Genomic DNA, 22060 nt, shown 5'->3' with positions numbered 1-22060 from the left:
ATGTATTAGCTTAGCAAGTACCGTTACACATTTATTAATATATTTTTAAATTGTAAAAGTATTCTCATTACTTCATAAAGTGAACTAATAACAAACTATTGTGTTTGTACTACATGACTTCAAAATATTGCTCATTGTACATCATGATATCTTGTACATGTATGAATTGAAAAGTGACTTTATTTAAAAGTATTGTTGTCAAATCTATTGTAGAGCCAATAAAGATAGATATATAATAAAAGAAAATGACGTGTGTATGTAGCGCAACTCTATTAAGCTCCGGCCCTCACAGCTGGATATATCTCGTATAAGGAGAAAATACTCACTGTTGACTGATGAATTTGCACATGGTTTGTCTTAAAGCATTTTAAAAACACCACAGAGACATAAACAACATTAAAAACTTGATTTTTCACCACAGGGAGTCTTTAAATTACATAATTGTCTTTTAAAATGTAATATTTTGTATGATAAGGTGGATTACATTTCACCTTATCATCTTTGGAGTTCCACTTTTTATTTTAAAAATATGTAAATATGTAAAAATATACATATTGCTTTATTAAATAGGCAATACATTTTCTCAATTATAGTATTTTAATGCATCTTTTTCACCATATTTTACAGTTATTTAAATAGCATGTATTGCTTTTCAAAACATAACATTTTACTGTATAAGATGACTTGCAGTTAACAGTTTTTTACTGTAAAAATGTTTGCATTATTCCATTAAATGACATATTTTTGAAACGTAACTCTGCAATATAAAAGTTTTTTTCATTTGGGATTCTTCTCCTCACACTAAACTAGGCGGAGTCCCTCTGTTCCTCCTCAGCAAAACCGGCCCCTTTGTTTCTGACCTCACTTCACCAAAACAGCCTGACTGAGACTGAGAGTATCTGTGTCCTCAGTGAACGTCCTGACAGTCAGAGCGGGTGTTTCCCTGCACGTCATCTGAAACACTGCAGCATGGACAGCGACGGGAGGAAAGTGGTCGTGTGTGACAATGGCACTGGGGTAAGATATTCACTAAGTATTGTGGAAACAACATTCATAACAGGGCTAAAACTGTATCTAAGCAATATAACTGCTGATTGATCATTTATGAAAGAACACTACTTGTGTTTAAATGAATGATCAAGGAAAGTTGTTTTGATTCAAAAACTGTTGTAAAGGTTTTAATCGATTTTAACTACATTTTTTTAAAACTCAAATGAGATCAAAAGAACTTTATTTACAAGACTTGCTGCTGTGGGCGCTGCATGCCTGACGTGCCCTCGTGCAGAGACCTGTTGCATTGCTTCGGTCTGTCTGAACACGCCTGGCCAGGAACAACACTTACTTCACCTTAAAAGGTGGCAGGGAAAAAGATACAAGTTTATTGGTCACAAATGAGGAAGCGCTTTAAACTCTGGTGTGCTTTACCACGTCATGGACATGTGTAAAGGTTCCTGACATGACACTTTAAAACAGTTTCATGAAAGTAGGGAAGTTAGAGGGAGTTGGGGAAGATGCAGTTCTTCAAAACAGGCTTATCGCAAATAATTCAGTGCAGTCATATGATATCTGCCCTTAGAACCCTGAAATATAAAACAGAGCTGAGTTTGATCATTTCTTACTACTCACTCATTATCTTCTCACACATTGTCTGCAGTTTGTCAAGTGTGGTTTTGCTGGCTCCAATTTTCCTGACCACATCTTCCCAGCCCTGGTGGGACGTCCCATCATTCGGTCAGATACAAAAGTTGGGAATATTGAGATCAAGGTGAGTTATCCGGCCCTCCAGAGAGACTCAATAACAAGACTCAAAACAATAGGTTGCGTGTGTATATGTGTGTGTGTGTGTATATATGTATATATATATATATATATATATATATATATATACACACACACACACACACACACACTACACATACATATTTTTGTTATCGGTAACTAAAACTATTAAAAATTGTTTTCCTAATCGAAGTACAGCTGGGGGATATATATAAACTGAAATGTAAATTTGAAATGGTGTCTTAATAACTAGCTGAAATAAATTTAAGTTTAAATAAAATGACAAAAACTGAAATAAAATAAATTAAATCTACAGATTTGAAAAAACAAACAAACAACAAAAATGTCAAAATCACATAAAACAACTGAAACTTCAACTAAAAATTTAAATTAAAACAAAAAATATATAAGTCAATTAAAAATATTAATAAAAATATATAGTATATAAATAATACTAAAATACTGACACACACCATCATGTAACAAGAAACCTGTATTCATATTTAAAATTATTATTTAAATTATTTCTATTCCTCCTTTAATGTATCTTTTATTTTAATTCCTTATTCTTGTTAAGTTTAAGTTCCTTCTAAATGATCGAATAGTGTTTCAAACCTTTCAGTAACCACAAATATATGTATATGTATATTTACATATATACAGTGGGTACGGAAAGTATTCAGACCCCCTTAAATTTTTCACTCTTTGTTATATTGCAGCCATTTGCTAAAATCATTTAAGTTCATTTTTTTTCCTCATTAATGTACACACAGCACCCCATATTGACAGAAAAACACAGAATTGTTGACATTTTTGCAGATTTATTAAAAAAGAAAAACTGAAATATCACATGGTCCTAAGTATTCAGACCCTTTGCTGTGACACTCATATATTTAACTCAGGTGCTGTCCATTTCTTCTGATCATCCTTGAGATGGTTCTACACCTTCATTTGAGTCCAGTTGTGTTTGATTATACTGATTGGACTTGATTAGGAAAGCCACACACCTGTCTATATAAGACCTTACAGCTCACAGTGCATGTCAGAGCAAATGAGAATCATGAGGTCAAAGGAACTGCCTAAAGAGCTCAGAGACAGAATTGTGGCAAGGCACAGATCTGGCCAAGGTTACAAAAAAATTCTGCTGCACTTAAGGTTCCTAAGAGCACAGTGGCCTCCATAATCCTTAAATGGAAGACATTTGGGATGACCAGAACCCTTCCTAGAGCTGGCCGTCCGGCCAAACTGAGCTATCAGGGGAGAAGAGCCTTGGTGAGAGAGGTAAAGAAGAACCCAAAGATCACTGTGGCTGAGCTCCAGAGATGCAGTCGGGAGATGGGAGAAAGTTGTAGAAAGTCAACCATCACTGCAGCCCTCCACCAGTCGGGGCTTTATGGCAGAGTGGCCCGACGGAAGCCTCTCCTCAGTGCAAGACACATGAAAGCCCGCATGGAGTTTGCTAAGATGGTGAGAAATAAGATTCTCTGGTCTGATGAGACCAAGATAGAACTTTTTGGCCTTAATTCTAAGCGGTATGTGTGGAGAAAACCAGGCACTGCTCATTACCTGTCCAATACAGTCCCAACAGTGAAGCATGGTGGTGGCAGCATCATGCTGTGGGGGTGTTTTTCAGCTGCAGGGACAGGACGACTGGTTGCAATCGAGGGAAAGATGAATGTGGCCAAGTACAGGGATATCCTGGACGAAAACCTTCTCCAGAGTGCTCAGGACCTCAGACTGGGCCGAAGGTTTACCTTCCAACAAGACAATGACCCTAAGCACACAGCTAAAATAACGAAGGAGTGGCTTCACAACAACTCCGTGACTGTTCTTGAATGGCCCAGCCAGAGCCCTGACTTAAACCCAATTGAGCATCTCTGGAGAGACCTAAAAATGGCTGTCCACCAACGTTTACCATCCAACCTGACAGAACTGGAGAGGATCTGCAAGGAGGAATGGCAGAGGATCCCCAAATCCAGGTGTGAAAAACTTGTTGCATCTTTCCCAAAAAGACTCATGGCTGTATTAGATCAAAAGGGTGCTTCTACTAAATACTAAGCAAAGGGTCTGAATACTTAGGACCATGTGATATTTCAGTTTTTCTTTTTTAATAAATCTGCAAAAATGTCAACAATTCTGTGTTTTTCTGTCAATATGGGGTGCTGTGTGTACATTAATGAGGAAAAAAAATGAACTTAAATGATTTTAGCAAATGGCTGCAATATAACAAAGAGTGAAAAATTTAAGGGGGTCTGAATACTTTCCGTACCCACTGTATATGTATATATACACACACACAATATAAAGACTGTCATTATGTATTACTCTAATATAGATTTATAGTTCTCAAATATATAACAAAAACTTTTTTAAATTCGTTAATATTGTTGATAGCTGTGCAATTTGAGTTGAGTGAGATTTATTATTAATTATGCTCAGTCTTTAAATTTGTAGAATATAGAATTAATGGAATTCACAGATGAATTCTGAATTCTTCATTTATATAGCACTTTTTACAATACAGATTGTTTCAAAGCAGCTTCACAGTGATAATAGGAAAATTAATTGTTTTGGCTTTACAGCAGCTCTAGGAAAAAGTTATTATCGAGCTAAAGTAAGTTTTTGATTGAATCACTTCCATTGTAAAAATCGTTAATTATTAACTTAGAGGCCGCTTAAGTGACACCTTTTTAACTGAAAACAGAAGACTTTTAATGCATTCTTGCTGTTCATTTATGTGTTTAGTCTATAGGTATGCGTGTTTGAATGTGTATGTGCGCAGACACTGTCTTTTTTACAAAGTGACATTGCCAAATTACTTGTCTGGCTACATAATACAGAATTATTAGTCGTTTCCGCGGATCCATGCGAACTGGAATCATTTTGATAACGTTTTATCTATACATAGGTAAAGGGGGGAGGCCTTCGCAGGGGATAGTTTAGTTGACACTTCAGGGCTGCATTGTCGTCGTGTCTAGGCGCAGGTCCTTCATCTCATCTGGATACGGCCTGGATCTGGCAGACTACGGCAAACCTCGAAATAAACAGAGAGAGACCAATATTAGCGTAGACGCCATTCTTCTTATGATGTAGCGAGTACATCAGGTGTTATGGGAAGTGTTCCCGATTCCGGCTGACCTAATTTATGCAGCCTAACAATTTACATGTAGATAATGTGTTATGTGTATGCCAGGGTAAAGAGATGTGTTTTTAGTCTAGATTTAAACTGACAGAGTGTGTCTGCTTCCCGAACAATGCTAGGAAGACTGTTCCAAAGTTTAGGTGCTAAAAAGGAAAAGGATCTACCGCCTGCGGTTGATTTTGATATTCTAGGTATTATCAACTGTCCAGAATTTTGAGATCGCAATAGACGTGAAGGACTATAATGTGTTAAGAGCTCGCTCAGGTACTGGGGAGCTAAACCATTTAGTGCTTTGTAAGTAAGTAGCAAGATTTTAAAATGTATACAATGTTTAATAGGGAGCCAATGCAGTGTTGACAGAACTGGGCTAATATGGTCATACTTCCTGGTTCTGCTGCGTTTTGGATCAGCTAGAGTTTGTTTATTAGGCGTGCAGGGCAACCACCCAGTAGAGCATTACAGTAATTTAGACTTAAGGTCATGAATGCAAGAACTAACTGTCCAATCCTGCTCTTGGAATGCCACAGTCCTGCAGAGTTCAGCTCCAACCTCAATTAAACACACCTGAACCAGCTAATCAAGGTTGTACTAGGCATACTAGAAAGAAACTTCCAGGCAAGTGTGTTGAGGCAAGTTGGAGCTAAATTCTGCAGGATAGTGGCTTTCCAGGACTGAGTTTGTACACCCCTTCCCTAACACATTCAATATTTTTTTCTTGTTTTTTTTTAACCCATTTGACATTGACATCAATGTTATTCACCTCTCCACTTTCACTATCAGGATCTGATGGTGGGTGACGAGGCGAGCGAATGCCGCTCCATGCTGGAGGTCTCTTATCCCATGGAGAACGGGATAGTCCGCAGCTGGGAGGACATGCTACACCTGTGGGACTACACGTTTGGCCCGCAGCGGCTCAACATCAGCCCTCCTGACTGCAAGGTCCTGCTGACGGAGCCACCCATGAACCCGCTGAAGAACCGGCAGAAGATCGCCGAGGTCATGTTTGAAACCTACAAATTTCACGGCATCTACATTGCCATACAAGCCGTGCTGACTCTCTACGCTCAGGGTAACAGAAGTGACTGTCAAAGTTAGGTGTTGAAGATGAAAAATGCCAAGCGTATATCTGACTTGTGCTGTGTTCCTGCGGCAGGTTTGTTAACCGGTGTGGTGATCGACTCAGGAGATGGTGTGACTCATATTTGTCCTGTGTACGAGGGCTTCTCTCTCCCTCACCTCACACGCCGCTTAGATATCGCAGGACGTGACATCACGCGCTATCTGATTAAGGTGACATTCTCATTCTATTATCACCATGGAAACTAAGGAATGAGCAATGTTACAGATTCAGAACATTTTAAAAGGGATAGTTCACTCAGCCTCATTTCATTCCAAACCTGTTTGACTTTATATAGTTTGAAAAATGTCAATACAATGAAAGTCGATGGGGTCCAATGTTATTTTGGACACCATTGTTCTTCAAAATATATTTTTATGTTCCACAGGTATCTGTGATCAAAAACACAGTAAAAACAGTAATATTGTGAAGTTTTCTATTCTAATATATGTTAAAATGTAATTTATTCCTGCGATTAAAGCTGAATTTTCAGCATCATTACTCCAGTCTTCAGTGTCACATGATCCTTCAGCAGTTGTGCTGCTTCATATTTTTGTGGAAACTGATTCATTTTTGGGTGAACTAAGCCTTTCAACTTCTACTGTACCTGTAACATTTTGTTAAACTGTCTGTTTTGCAGACTAATTTTCTTAAATGATCTTAAAATGGATCAAAAGCTACAATTAGAATTATTGTTTTATTTAAAAAAATACAAAAGATCAATCTAGGGCAATTAGTCAGTTGTGGTCTGGCTAAAAAATGATTAAAAAGAGATATCTAGAGTTGTTGAAATGCCGATATTTCATTTATTTAGCTTTTGCTTCTGCGGGGCTACGCCTTCAACCACACGGCAGACTTCGAGACGGTGCGGATGATGAAGGAGAAACTGTGTTTTGTTGGCTACAACATTGAGCAGGAACAGAAACTGGCCAACGAGACCACCGTCCTGGTGGAGTCCTACACGGTAATACACTTACAGCTGATGAAAACGAAGCCAAAAATAAGTTACACCAAGTACCTAACACCTACATGGACAGGTTGCATGACAGGCCCTCGAGAACCATGAACAAAACTTTGATATACTGTGTTTCCATTTAGAAGTCCTGAGGCAAAACAAGCTGACAATCATTGGTCTGTTGCATTTAATTTTCCATTTGCCAATGTATCTTCCTACAGGGGGCAGAAGAGAGCTGCTATTAGTTCTCATGCATGTCACGATGAAATTGAAGTAGCGACAGATCTTAATGGATTATAAAAAAACAAATAATTTAGGGCAAGGATGTGGACTTAACTTGAGTGCCTTCCTCACAGCATATAAAAGATTTTACTGACCTTTTCCGCACGCAGTTACCAGATGGACGGATGATAATGGTCGGAGGCGAGAGGTTTGGAGCGCCGGAGGCTCTTTTCCAGCCTCATCTCATTAACGTGGAGGGAGTTGGTGTGGCCGAGCTGCTCTTCAACACCATCCAGGCAGCAGACATTGACCTCAGGTTGGAATAATTCAACACCATCATTGTCAATTAGGAGATTTTTAATGCTCGGCTCTGTGCAAGGCTTTGCACTTTTGTTGAGCAAATCTTACAGTCAGATATTTTTTTTTGCAAATGTTCTTCAGCTAACAAGTTAGGAGACATTTTTATCTACACTGCAAAAAAACTTAGTAGTCTTTTTTACTTAGTAGGCCTATTTTTGAGTACAAATACTGAAACATTCTTAAATCGACATACATTTATTTGAGAAGCAAAATGCAGTGTTTTGGACTAGAGTCACATGATTTGGGCTTGTCATGAGCTGTGTTAGAAATTGCCCCCTATACCCTCATTCACTATTCCCTACATTAATCCACTAATATAGTCCACTTGAAGGACTGAATGAAAATGAGTGAGTGAATTTGGACACTAAGCGTGCCGGAAGGGCTGCCACTTTTGCATAGTTTGTGCCATTTAATCATCATTTGAAACTTAGCAAACTGGCAGCTCCAGTAGGAATGAAAACATTTATCTTGAACTCTGTCATGGAAACTAGCATTAACCTTAATTAAACAATGTAATAATCAATTAAAAAGCAATGTATACCTGTATGATATTATGCTGTACCCACATTGGACCAGTGGTTTGGAAAATGTATGGTTGGATGATTCAGCTGCGGGCGCCATCTTCTGGTGAGATGTGGGAATTTATTCGGCACGTGACTCTCACAGTGCATTATGGGTATTCTCTAGCCATTGAGTGTACATGACTTGTACACTCATTATTGCAGTGCATTATGGGATTGAATGAGTGAACACGATAAGGTCCACTATGGTTTCGGACACCACTACAAATGGTTGTCCCCTCAAATAGTGCCCAATTTTAAAGGTATAGGGGGTGGTTTCGGACACAGCCATGGACTCAAATCCCAAATTTGATGACTTGCGACTCGACTTTAGGTGTGTTTGACTTGAAGCGCCACTGTGCAGACCGCTTGGTGTATGACATCAAAGTACCGTGAGAGTGATTAGCGGTACTTTGATGTCATACACCGATCTTCACTTCACTTCAGGTCAAACACACCTTTTGACAACAATGACTCGAGACTTGTGACTTACAAAATGATTGCTACATCCAAAAACACATACTCCCTTGAGTTTGTACTCATTTTAAATGATTTATTAATTCACATCCACTAAAAAAGTATGTTCTATATAGTATAAATGTACCACATTCACCATGTTGTCATTATCATTCATTGTGCTTCTCAAGTAAATAAGAATATTTCGATACTTGTACTGGAAAATAAGATGGAATGTTCCTTCAAAGGTGTCGATGAGCTTCATGTCTTACTGTCCATCTGCAGGTCGGAATTCTACAAGCACATCGTCCTGTCCGGAGGAACCACCATGTACCCGGGACTTCCGTCCCGTTTGGAGCGTGAGATCAAGCAGCTGTATCTGGAGAGAGTGCTGAAAGGAGACACTGACAAACTCTCTGTAAGCTGTTATGCTAGGATTTCTACACCCTTTTTAACACCCTTAAAAAAAGATACATTTACTTGAGAATCAAAAGTATGTGCAATATTAAGACTTCAGTTTGAAAGTTATCAGTTAAAGCTTATTTTTACTGTTTTTCTATTGGAAAATAGTTCTTGTTTTAAGCATAAACCTCAAATTTGCTGGATTTGTGCTAGAACAAGAAAAAACTAATTGCCAGTGGTGTTGTGGTGTAACTATTACAATTAATAGATTTTCGGTAATTGAAATTAAGCTGAAATCAAATAAAATATAAAGATTAGATGAAAAACTTAAACTTAAAAAAACTTCAAATGAAAATTAGGAATGTTGCTTTGTAAAGCAACTGAAATAAATGAAAGTACTAAAACTAAAAAAAAAATACATAAAGTTATATAAAAATATAATTACTTAAATTACTAAAACTTAAATAAAACTTAAATAAAGCTATATAGATATTTAAAAGAAAACAAATACTAATAAAACGAATACTTAAAAAGCATAAATGCACAATACATAAAAGCACATAAAATTGCTAAAAATTAAAATAAAATTAAAATGAAAACTATAAAATATAAAAATAAAAGCTAATTCAGAATATTAATAAATACTATAATACTATAATAACACTGAGGTCAGAAAAAAATAAAACTTAATTTAATATTTGTCTGAAAAGTCTTAATATATAATAATAAATTTAATAATAATTAAATTAAAGTCTTAATAATACATTTATCTCATTAAATAAAATGACTTATGTCATGATGTAAGATTCATCTAATTCAATATATAGTTTTCAAAAACTATTGACTGATTAACTGAAAATCATCTTTTTTTAACCACACCCAAATTATCAGAATATGCAAAATCCATTATTGGTTGACCTCTAGTGTATGCACTTTTCCAAAACTCATTTTGTGTGTACAAACATTCATACACAAGGCCCCAGGTGACCGATTTTACATCACAAAGGCCTTTGAAAAGCAAAAGAGTGCTGGTACTGACATGGAAATAAGGGACTGGCACACAATAAAGTAACTTTTAAATACTGCATATTCAAAATATAAAAGCTATATGTCAGAAAGCTTAAATTACTTTTAAATGAATTTTGCTTCAAGCAAGCTGTTTCTTCACTGCTGTTTTCTCTCCCAACACAGAAATTTAAAATCCGTATCGAAGACCCTCCACGCCGCAAACACATGGTGTTCATGGGCGGTGCGGTGCTGGCCAACATCATGAAAGACAAAGAGTCTTTCTGGCTGTCGCGAGCCGAGTACGAGGAGAAAGGCCTGAAGGTGCTGGACAAACTGGGAGCAGTGCTGCGATGAGCATCGGCACCAAAACCAGCCACACTAACCAGTTCATGCATGTCTGTGTGGCCACTTCCCATTCAGATCTATTGTTATATATATGTAAAAAAGAAAAAACTAACATTTTAACCACCCTAACCCTAAAACGGACACAAACACTTAGCTGCTGATCCTAAATAAGGGCATACCATAGACATCTGATTTGTTTATAAAAGGGTTATTATAGGTTTGGAGACATTTAGCAAAAATCTGGAGATGTTTATTCTAGCAATTTAGCCCCCAAAGTACAGTTAAGTAACTAAAATTGGCATGAAATGCATGTAGCACTAGTCTTTCTTCCCTGTTGTGATGTATTTAAATGTAGGGCGGGGCTTGATTTTGTCAGTGGGGAACTGATTGGATGGTTGTGGTTTGCTATTGGTGGATCTCATGTGATTGACAGGTTGCCCCGCACTCACAGTAAACATGTCATCAGAGAAGAGATGTCGCTATAAGAGGGAGGGGAAGTTATTTTGATTAACAAAAATAATGATGTGCACGGATAGATAATTTATAATAAATACTGCAATATTCCATAAAAAAATAAGTGTTGTCAGTTTTGATTTCATTGTGACTTTCACTAGCTATCTAAATGGAAACAGTTACTAAGAGGACATACTATTGACTTATATCTATTATTTTAAATAAGTTTAAATATATTACTACAGTCTTACTAAAGACCTTACCTAGTCTTTACGCTATTTATGAACTATTTTTCCGTCTGAACAAGTTCCCAATTTTTGTAAAATTTTACTAAATTCTGGGGACTTTTATCCAAGCTCCAAGTATAAACTTTGAAACACATCATTTACACACACAAATACAAATATATACACAAAATAAATGGCAAATTGAAACTACAGAAATTAAGATATTTGACACAGCTAATTTTTACATGTTAACATAGATTATACTGAATAAAAATCATGTGTTGATAATTAATCTTTCTACTATTTTTTAACTTGTTCCAAACCAAGAAAAGAGCCTCAATCCAACATTACATATTACTTTGCTGCTGCCATCTAGTGGACTACAAACTTACTAATGTTAAGGTCAATGTCAGTGTATTGAACCTCAAACAATAATCCATAAACGCCAACTAACAGCTCCAGAGAGACAGATGTCAGCCGTTAGCATTCATATAGGAGTTTAATACTGTATGTCAGTGAACAAGCGTACAGCACCGTTCTGTAGGCAGTAAACATTCAGAGAAATTAATCTGTGCGTGATGTCATATGAAGCATATTGTTCATTCATGCATCACAATGAAGCGCATCACAAACGAACGCATGCATCGGTCAAGAGTTCAACTGATCCAGCAATAAAAAGCATCAAAACTCAACTGAAGTCATAATCAGAGCCCCATGTAGAATAAGCATTACATTTATAGTTAAACAATACACTGTAGAAAGAAAATATTTCAATGTCACATTCAGAGTCAAAGTGAAACCGGCGAAAGAGCATTTGATGGAACAGTCGTTTTGGCGGGACATTCGCAGGAAACGCTGCCATGTGATTTACCTCAGGAACTTATTTAACTCCGTTTAATGTAAAAGAAAAATAAATATTTGCATATTCCCATCCATCATTACATTTTAATGGGTTGTATAATTATATAAATTTATATGGGTTAACATTACTTTTATTTAATTAAATTAACAGGTAGTAACGATAAATAATATTGGTACTTTGCAAAGCTGTAACCACATATTTTAGATTGGGGTAATAGTTTAAAGTGCCCCTATTATGCTATTTTAAAGGTTCACAATTTTGTATCAAAGTCTCCTACAGTAATTTTTTTATAATATACACTGCAGCATCAGCTCTTTTCTCACAGTGTCTGAAATGGTTCCATAAAGGATTCAGTCTCACTAAACCAGTAGTGGCCTTTGATATGTTTCACCTGCTTGTGCTCGAAAAAGAGCCCCGCCATCACGCCGTGCGCACACCAGGGCCGTAAATTAACGGGGACTTGGAGCAAAAATGCCACCAAAATTAATAAAAATGCCTCCAAAATTCAAGATATGGAGCAAAAAAAAGTTCCTGTATGAGTTCTTGCTTTTAATATTCATAAAGGATATAGATATTAAGCAATACCACATGAGCAAGAGTGCTGTTTTCCCGAATATCAGCATGACTGCAATTATGATATCAATTTTATACAACAGTATAAACAATAAGTTAATATTAGGTGACTTACATTTCATTTTAGATTCAGAATATTGTCTGTTTTTGCTCTATTTCACCAATGAAAATAGTTCCAAACAAATACACAGTAAAGCCATTGTCAGTCTCCGAGCTACACAGTGATGTTTCGTTACTGAATGAATCCACTTTTGAACGAAATCGGTCTTATGAATACTCAATGACTCACTCTATTTTTCTCATTTCTCGAAACAGGCCTCCGAATTACAAAGGCCGCCTCTGCTCTAAACCCCTCCTTTCTGAGAGCTTCCTCTGCTCTGATTGGTCAGATCTATTGTGATTGGTCTACTGCTTACAGCGCGTCGGAAACCAAATGCCCATGAACAGTGCAACAGTCTGGTTCCGGAAGTAAAAACTCCATTCATTTTCTCCATAGGGAAATTGATTTTTAACGATAACTTATAAACCTTTAAAGACAGACCTACTGTGATCTACAACGTTGTCAGTCAATGGTATTTGCTTCTGTTGAAGCCGTGAGCCTGTAATATTTTGACTAAGTTTTAAAATAATCTTGTTTAACAGCAGAATTCATGGTGAAAAACTACATTTCCCATGATGCTGTAATTACACCAATCAGAGAGCTGCAACAAGCAAAATGTGCCAAAAGAGCTCTTTAGCTCCTCCCACTCCCATGAAGCACAACAAATCAAGTCAGTCTCTCTACGCTCTCAAAATACTTAAATATTTGTATATATATGCATATTTTGTAATAAACTTAACATATTGGTTTTTTTTTTAAATATTTTTTTAATTTACATATATATATATATATATATATATATATACAGTTTTATATTTCTCCTTATATTTTTGTCCGGTTTTCACATGTTTTTTTGCTTCAAATGAAAGTTTTTAATGCTATGATTCACCTTGTAGCTGGTTGGCTTGGTTCATGGCTTATAATGCTTTAAAGAAGACTGTTTAAAAATCCCAATGGAAGAATTGCATGGAAAAAATCTCAATTGCCATATCTGAATTTCAGCTGCGGAGGCTTTCTCAGCACTTGTACTCACACAGTGATACAAACAGTAACAGTAACTATGACGTTGTTCTACCGCGTGCCCTAAAGAACCCCTATTATATTATTTTAAAGGTTACTAAATTTGTTTTGGAGTCTCCTACAATAGATACTACATCCAAGTTAAAAAAACACTTTAATTTTCTCACAATATACATTGCAGCATCAGCTCTTTTCTCACAGTGTCTGAAACAGTTCCATAAAGGATTTGGTCTCTCTAAACCCCGCCTTTCCTAGAGCCTACTCTGCTCTGATTGGTCAGATGACCCAGTCTGTTGTGATTGGTCGACCGCTTACAGTGTGTGTCTGAAACCAAGCGCCCATTACCTTATCTGAATTTCAGGTCTTCCACAGCACTTGATACACAGTGATACGAACAGTAACGATGGTGTCGTTTTACCGTATTTAGTCCTAACCCTATCCCTACCCCAACCCATAAGTTATCCCTAAAATCAGCGGGAAACGATAGATGAATAACACTGATGTAAAATCACCTAACCTTGGTTTTAAGTCTAAACTTGACATAAATTGTAAACTTGTCCCTCAAATCTGATTGGTTAACTGGAATATTGTTCCAGGATCAACAAAGATACTGATCCAGGAACATGTTGTACTTGGTGTATCACGTTCAACATAAACGATGGTGTTGTTTTACCATAACAATCTCATCCTTTGGAAGTGCATCAAAGTGGATTTGCTTTCGCAGCTCTGAAAACAGCATCTTCTCGACATGTCGACAATTCAAACCAAACTCTTCCAGTCTCAACTACAACTACAGTGTTCGAGGGCGGGTCAAACATTGTTAACGGGCAGCCAATGAAGACCATTATGCAAATTTGTAACAAACCTACATAGAATTGGTCAGGAAATGAGACTGGAATTACTGATGACTCGTTTCAGCAGTTCTGAATCGTTCCTTCTTTTGGGAGACAATAAGACAGCTATATTAGCTATATTACACACTGTATGAAAGGTAATATCCAAAAAGCATAATAGGGGCACTTTAATTGTTAAAATAATAGGACTGGTTCAGAAAGAATAATTTTTTTTTTTTTTAAAATCCTGAATTTATCAGGCACAAATGACACCGTTTCCTGCATATGACTCAGGCTTAAAACTAAAACCTCTCAATAAAATACCCAAGTTTGACACTTGATGGCCATTTTGAGAATCACCCTCCTCTCTTCAATCCAAAAGGGAAATTCTTTCTGACTTAACAAAATTTGCTTCCCGGTATGAGTTGAATTGTGGGCAGCCATAATTCAAGCTCCTGACAGTGTCTACGTGTTTATCTGCCCACCATGAGGTGAAACCAGAGCAGTACATTCAGCAAGCGTGACATGATACACTATTTTTGCTGAACACTTCTGCAAATCACAACCAGCTTGTTTCTTTGGAGTCTATTTACATGGAGTATTCACAAATGATAATGATGCCACATGTTCACTACATCCTTCAAACACTGAAATAGTCTGTTTTCTGAAGGATATTAAGGAATAAATTAAATAAACACAAATATCAGGCCAATGGTGATTCAATGATCAAGTCCACGATGTTCATTCAGTTAATGTTCAGCTAACAAAATAGCCGGTGCAGTTCAAGTAAAACTCAGAGTACCACAAGCAGACTGTAGTACAGCAGTGTTACCGCAAAACTCACAATATACTCAAACCTTCATACTCGATACTTACACTGTGTTTACACTGGAAGAGCGTCTGTTGTCTACACTGGAAATGTCAAAGCTGCACATCAGCTCATCACGAAATAAACTACAATATATTTGCATTTTGCACGTTACATTTTTGTTTATTAAATATACACTAGCTTTCAAAAGTTAGAGTCAGTAAGATTTTTAAAATAAAGAAATTAATACTTTTATTCAGCTAGGATGCATTGAATAGTGACAGGAAATATATTTATAACGTTTTTGGTCAAATGAACGCAGCCTTAATGAGCTTAAAGGCCAAAGTATACTTCACTTTTTATGTGTATGCGAGAGTCAGCGTACAACGCGCGTGACGCGAATTTCGTCATCAGAATAGTGTGCGTGCACTTTTTTTTGCAGTAATTACTTTATCCAGAAGGTGGCAACCGTGCCCTGTGAGTGTCGATTCACAAGGTAGTCGAAGAAAAACTGCATAAACAGAACAGACCGGAACGCATGCAAGCTAAAGCAAAAATGTAGGCCTACATAAATGAGAGATTGTATGAAGATTTTAGAAAGTACCCTCATTTGTACAACTCTAGCATGAAAGAATACCAAGATTGGTTTATATGGGTCGTAACTCATAGAGGTATTGCAATTTGTCGCAATGAGCATGCGTCAAACGCCTGTGTACGCGTACGAGTCAAGTGAAGTATACTTTGCAAGGCTGTGTTCGACTGTGTACACTAGCGTACGCATAAAAAATGAAGTATACTTTCTGCTTAAGAGACTTCTTTCAAAAATATCTGAAAAAAAAAAAAAAAAACCAACCCGACCCCTTGAAAAGCCTATTTTTTTTTTCATTAAAAATATATTAATCAGCATTACAATGAAGTGTTGCATGTTATCAAGCACAATTTAAGTTATAATGGAGCTTTATGGAGCTTCACATGTGCAAATTTGCTTATTTTTGCTGATTGGTGACTTAGAAAGTGGATAATATCTTACTTTTTTTCATTTTACACCAAAACCTTACATCAAAATCCTAAAATTTTTTTTTTAATTATTGGCATCTGCCAGTGAGTTTCTCTGTTTGGCTGATGTGTCATAAGCGGGACTTTTATTTTATTTTTTATTTTTATACAGCGATGAGAACACCAGTGCGTGTGCATAGAGCTACCATTTTCCTTCTTCATTTGTCTCGGTTTAACAATTCTGTCTAATATTTTACTATTATTATCAGCTTTATATCAGCCATCAGCCATCCTGCTCTCTAAGATAACAGCCATCAAAAAATTCAATATCAGTCGACCACTACTTTTGGACCCACTGTAAAATTAAATAAAATGAATAGCAATCAATTCACATATGATATTTATATTTAAAAAAATCAGATGAACAAAAGAAATAAAGTGGCTGCAGTAATGTGTCAAACCTTAGAAACCTTGAACTGAAGGTGCATCGTGACACACTTCCAGTGCAAACAGGAACGATTTAATGCAACACTTCCAGTGTAGACACAGTGTCTATACTCAGAGCATGTCAGATGTGTACATATATGATTCTTTAAACATATATATTTTTATTAAGTTTTTTTGTATTATGTTCAACACTTTGGTATTACTCTGCAATACACACCTCTGCAAGCCAATCAATAAGTGAGAGCTGAATCTCAGAGCGCTGGACAGCGTTTCTAGATCTCCTGTTTGGCAGATATTGCTTTTTGCATTATTACCAAGTATCTCGCTTCTTGCTTTGATTCATTGGAAATGCTATTGTGCTTTCAGTTTACACCCAACACAAACAAAAATAATCACCATCATCCATAGAACTGAACACATATACAGCATTCAAATACTGTGTGACATCCATAATCCTCTTGCCACGAATGTGACAAAAAATATAGTCATATTCTGCACCTGCTTCTCCTCACTCCTCACACACCGACTCTCCCAGATCTACGGCGCCGCCTCTGGTCAGTCTGCGCATCTTGCTGAAGTCGTGATCGCAGCGGAGGTACGACAGGGACGCTCCCTCATGCATGCCCAGCTGATGGGGCTGAACGTGGGCCGGTAGAGGACGCATTTCCCCTTCACTCCTCCAGAACAGACAGTAGTGCTGCGGCTCGCTCACGCCGAACAGACCGGCGCAGGCCTGGGCTAAAGCATCAACATTTTCCCCCGCCTTCCAGAGAAGAGTCCGCACTGCACTACGAATGTCGTCCTGGAATAACACACGGATGAACCTCTGCAATCCGACAGGGAACAACAAGAAACATAAACATAGTTAGGGGTGGATTTGATTTAAATAAATAAACAAATAAACAATAATTTAATTTAGACAGACAGACAGACAGACAGATAGATAGATAGATAGATAGATAGATAGATAGACATGCAGACAGACAGATTTATAGAAAGACATGCAGACAGATAGATAGACAGATAGATAGACAGACAGACAGATAGATAGATAGATAGACAGACAGACAGACAGATAGATATAGACAGACAGACAGACAGACAGATAGATAGACAGATAGATAGATAGACAAACAGACAGACAGATAGATAGATAGATAGATAGACAGACAAACAGACAGATAGACAGACAGATAGATAGATAGACAGACAGACAGACAGATAGACAGACAGACAGACAGACAGACAGATAGATAGATAGATAGATAGATAGATAGATAGATAGATGGACTTAAAAATAAAATAATTGACCGTTTAAAAAAAATAAAAAAGTTGTTTCCTGATAATCTGATAAATAGGAAAATAAGACTGCACAGAAGAAAAATCCACAACAATAAATCACTAAATATAAAACGTAAAAAACAAAAACAAAACAACAACAAAAACATTGGATTGTGTATTATATATTTTCAGAGTAAAACTGTGTGTGTGTGTGTTGTTTTCAACCTGTTTCTGCTGACTGTCCTTCTGGGTCTTGGCTTCTTGGCCCCGCCTCCTGCTCCACTCCCGCAAGTACTCTTGAGCCTCATTGGTCAGACTGCAGGTGGGCGGGGTCCCAGGCTTGCTCTGGATCAGACATAGGCTGGCATACACACTCGTCAAATAGTATCCACCTACAAACAAACAACCATGAAAGCTTCTCAGTTTGGGGACGTCACAAACAGCCTGTACATCCTGTGTCTCAAACTTATAAACTAATTTTAACAAAATCTGCAAAAACCTTTACCCAAATTACTCATCCCATAAACCATTATATAGATATACAGTATGTGTGTATATAAATAGTTTTAGAGTGTAGGTAGATCAACTCGATTACATAATTCATCAGACTTCATGTGAATGTGTGGTCGCTGCTGGGTTTCCATGGTAACAGCAACTTCTGATTGCTGTTGCTCTGTTCAGGTAGTGTAGATCTTCACTGGGAATTTGGCTATTGAAGTTAATGAAGATAAATGATAAATGAAGTAGAAATCAAACCAACTTGTGGCTCAGAGCTCATGGTAGACTGTCTCGAAAGGTTTGTATTTTAGTGCTAAACATTAAGATTTTCATTTTCGGCTAATTGGTTAATTTTTAAATTAAACCATTTTGATGTACATTTTTTCTGAAGTGAATAAAATATTTGTAATGTATAATTGCATAGGAATTATCTGTGTCTTGTCTGATTCTCATATCTGTGAAGGATACATGCGATACCTGTTATCTGATACGTTATCTTATGGTTATCTTACACAGTAGCATAAACGTGCCACCTAGCTTTTAACACAATCTTCATGTTAAAAGTAACTAGAGTTTTAAATAAGGCCATATTATGCCCTACAAAGTCTTGATTTTGTTTTTGGGTGCTACCAGAATAGGTTTTCATGCTTGAATGTTCAAAAAACACATTATTTTCCCACATTTGATATTGTTGCAGCACCTCTATTCCCAGTCTGTCAGGATCGCTCTGGGAGCGTTTCCCAAAAGCATTGTTGTCCAACTATAGTCGCAATTCCGTTGAACTGTGTTGGTAATGACGGAACTTGCGACCATAGTTGGCTTTGGGAAACACACCCCTGTGTAGTTCCTGTCTCTATGAAGCCCCTCCTTCCGAAAAACACAATGTGCTCTGATTGGTTGGCTGGATCAGTGTGTTGTGATTTGTCAACCGCTTTGAGCATGTTTGGGGAATGTCTCTTCTTTTACCATAACCATGAGTTTCAACACGATACTAACTCAACCAGGCCCCGCCCCTTTATTTTGCTTATGCCTTGGGCGGGAATTATTTAAATGAGGAATATTGTGACGTGTTCATTCCTGGAAGAAAACTTAAGACTACAATGGAGGCGTTTCAGGGAGTTCAGAAACAGTGTGTACTGATATAGAGAATAACTCCCACTGGAGGGACTTTGTAATGCAACAATACACATTAAAGAAAGTTGAACATTTAAAAAAGCATAATAGGTTCTCTTTAAACAGAGACTGTATGTTTTTGTTTTTGAGGTGAATTCTTCTTTACCCTCTCCTGTCAGCCATGATGGCTCAAGCAGCTCCATCATGTACTCCGTCTCCAGCAGCAGTTGTGGGATATTACACTGAACTAGCACATAGGACAGTGCTGGTAGGAAGTCCTCAGACCCCACTTCCTGATCTGCAGAGGAAATGCATTTAAGTCTTAACTTTAACAGCTTAAAGTTGCCCTATACCTAAAGACAAACCAGTTTCTAAATCTTTTCTCACCAGGTTGCGTCTCCATAGCCTTGTACACACTCTTGCACACCTGCAGCAAAAGCAACACCTTGTCAATGGGCGAATGGCTGCGCTGCATCAACGTAAGCTTTGCCTTTGCTCTGTCTACACCACGAACGTCCAGGACTCCCACTCGTACAGCCAGGCGCTCCAGCGCCCCCTCCTGGAAGGCAAACATGCTGTCTGTGATCCTCTGTAAAGAGCCGTCCTGAGTGTGGAGAGATACGAGCGTCTGGTGCAGCTGAATCTTCAATGGCTTCAACACACAGCCAAACAGAGCCTTTTCCAGGGCTAGATCTGTGGGTTACATGACAGGAAAGGAAAGTGCACTTTAAAATCAGAAATAATATTTCTAAATCGAATTCCTGTGGGTGGATATTTCAGTCTCTTTATGGTGTCCTTGTGCAATTTACAGTATTTACTGGCTTTATATGGCCTTAACTAGAATTGAAATATCGGATGTAACTTTTTACAGCCAAGGTTAGTGATTTTAAATTTTTCCCATAGGTTTTCATGCCTGAATGTTCACAAAACACATTATTTTTCACATATTTGACATGGTTGCAGCACCTCTTTTCCATGTCTGTCAGTATCGCTCTGTTTAGTTCCTGTCTCTATGAAGCCCCTCTTTCCGAAAAGCTCAATGTGCTCTGATTGGTCGGCTGGACCAGTGTTGTGAGTGGTCAACCACTTTGAGCATGTTTGGGAAATATCACGCCCTTTACCAGCTGGGTAAACAATATCGATTTCTCGATTTTAATCGATTCTAATTTTTACGAACCGATATCGATTCTTAAATCTTAAGAATCGATTAGTCTAGTCTGTTTTCAGTTATGAATGAACAGAACATGTAGCGCGCCTCCCATCCAATAAATCGCAATAATCTTTGTGCTTTGTTACTTTTGATATGAAGCAAAGTCTCAGATTTCAAATGACGTCCATCTTATTATGAGATTCAAAAAATAAATACCGTTTTGGCGCTCTTTAATGTGGCGTGACAGATCGCTTTAGCGCCTCAGTTAAAGAGAAGCGGCAGCACGGAGCGCATGTGAACATCCTCTCCTCCGCTTTAATACCAGTTACAGCGCGAAATAAACATATCTAAACATCTGAAGGTATGTTAAAATATACAGTACAACTTACTGAAATCCGTATCATGTCTTGTGTAATAGCTCAATCAGTGTTTCAACCTCGGAAAGACGTCAATAAAAATAATGTCACGTAACGTCACATTTACCTCAGAAAAACATATTCGATGACCATAAACTCATTAGTCAGTAAGAAAAGTGAACGAATTGGAGTAGAAATATGATCATGTAATTCTAAACTTTATTTATTATAAAAAATAATTGAGTGTAATTTAAGTGTTTGTATATAAATAAGTTAATTTTAACCTTCATTATTACAGTAAAGTAGTACCAACTGACTCCCATGTGTAGTTTACAGCATTAGTTGAGAGATTTTTTTCCTCTAGAAAATTTGCCATGTACTGTAACTGTACTTCATCCAAAATAATCAATATTGAATCGAAAGCATGTGAATAGAAATCGAATCGAATCGTGAAAATTGTGTCAATACCCAGCCCTAATGAAAGCTGAAAATGTAAAAAAGCACAACAGGTCCTCCTTAAATATTTTCTATTATAATGCTTTGAGCAACCAATAAGAGTGTTTACAGCAGTATGACAGATTACTCTTTTTCGCAGATTTGTCCTATACATGGCAGAAAATAGATATGGCACAGATTGCATACTGGCCTACTTATGTTAGCCTAAATCTATTTGGAACATGTACGCTTTTCCTCTAACTCTATTTAAATATGATTATGTCTGTGGTAGTGAACATACAGCCACTGAGAAGTTTGGCGAAAATAAATAAGCTCTGTTCAATAGCAAATTAATGTTTGTACTGCAGAAGAAAGAGCCAGACACATTTCAGCAAACAAGAAAATCTGTGCACTGTGCAAAATCTCCGCCCCATCCCTCCTTCTATCTCTCTTCTCTCTCTCTCTCCACACGCTTCCCGAAGTATGCGTGGGAATGTGCTATGTGCTAATGATAAATGCAAAGTGGAAAATGCGAATGCCTCCACCAACATCTGAAACAGCA

At 37.3% G+C, this 22060-nt stretch overlaps 2 protein-coding genes across 2 annotated transcripts in view; one reads left to right on the top strand and one right to left on the bottom strand.

Moving 5' to 3' along the window:
* Window positions 1-837: 837 nt before the first annotated feature.
* zgc:101810 (uncharacterized protein LOC493612 homolog) lies at window positions 838-10923 on the top strand. The gene is made up of 8 exons (XM_051900267.1): window positions 838-1017; window positions 1655-1765; window positions 5702-5990; window positions 6075-6211; window positions 6853-7002; window positions 7386-7531; window positions 8877-9009; window positions 10185-10923. The coding sequence occupies exons 1-8, from the start codon at window positions 970-972 to the stop codon at window positions 10353-10355; spliced, it is 1185 nt and encodes a 394-aa protein (XP_051756227.1). The 5' UTR covers window positions 838-969; the 3' UTR covers window positions 10356-10923.
* A 583-nt stretch (window positions 10924-11506) lies between these two features.
* Window positions 11507-22060, bottom strand: part of rin1b (Ras and Rab interactor 1b) — a 34953-nt gene continuing 24399 nt past the window's right edge. The window contains exons 8-11 of the mRNA XM_051901459.1: window positions 19945-20250; window positions 19724-19855; window positions 18172-18338; window positions 11507-17491 (exon numbers count right to left, since the gene is read on the bottom strand). Coding sequence (XP_051757419.1) covers window positions 17174-17491; window positions 18172-18338; window positions 19724-19855; window positions 19945-20250 — 923 coding nt within the window. The 3' untranslated portion in view covers window positions 11507-17173. The remainder of the gene's footprint in view (window positions 17492-18171; window positions 18339-19723; window positions 19856-19944; window positions 20251-22060) is intronic.

Source organism: Ctenopharyngodon idella, chromosome 7 (genome assembly GCF_019924925.1).
Source record: "Ctenopharyngodon idella isolate HZGC_01 chromosome 7, HZGC01, whole genome shotgun sequence".
In the NCBI taxonomy this organism is placed as follows: domain Eukaryota; kingdom Metazoa; phylum Chordata; class Actinopteri; order Cypriniformes; family Xenocyprididae; genus Ctenopharyngodon; species Ctenopharyngodon idella.
Note: the sequence above shows the minus strand (reverse complement) of the source record. Positions and strands in the feature narration are given on the sequence as shown.

Bases quoted from the DNA above. Each gene is read 5' to 3' on its own strand.
- zgc:101810 (XM_051900267.1), top strand. From the start codon at position 970: ATGGACAGCGACGGGAGGAAAGTGGTCGTGTGTGACAATGGCACTGGG. The intron at 6,212-6,852 runs GTGACATTCTCA...TCATTTATTTAG, and splicing joins TCACGCGCTATCTGATTAAG to CTTTTGCTTCTGCGGGGCTA. The intron at 9,010-10,184 runs GTAAGCTGTTAT...CTCCCAACACAG, and splicing joins GAGACACTGACAAACTCTCT to AAATTTAAAATCCGTATCGA.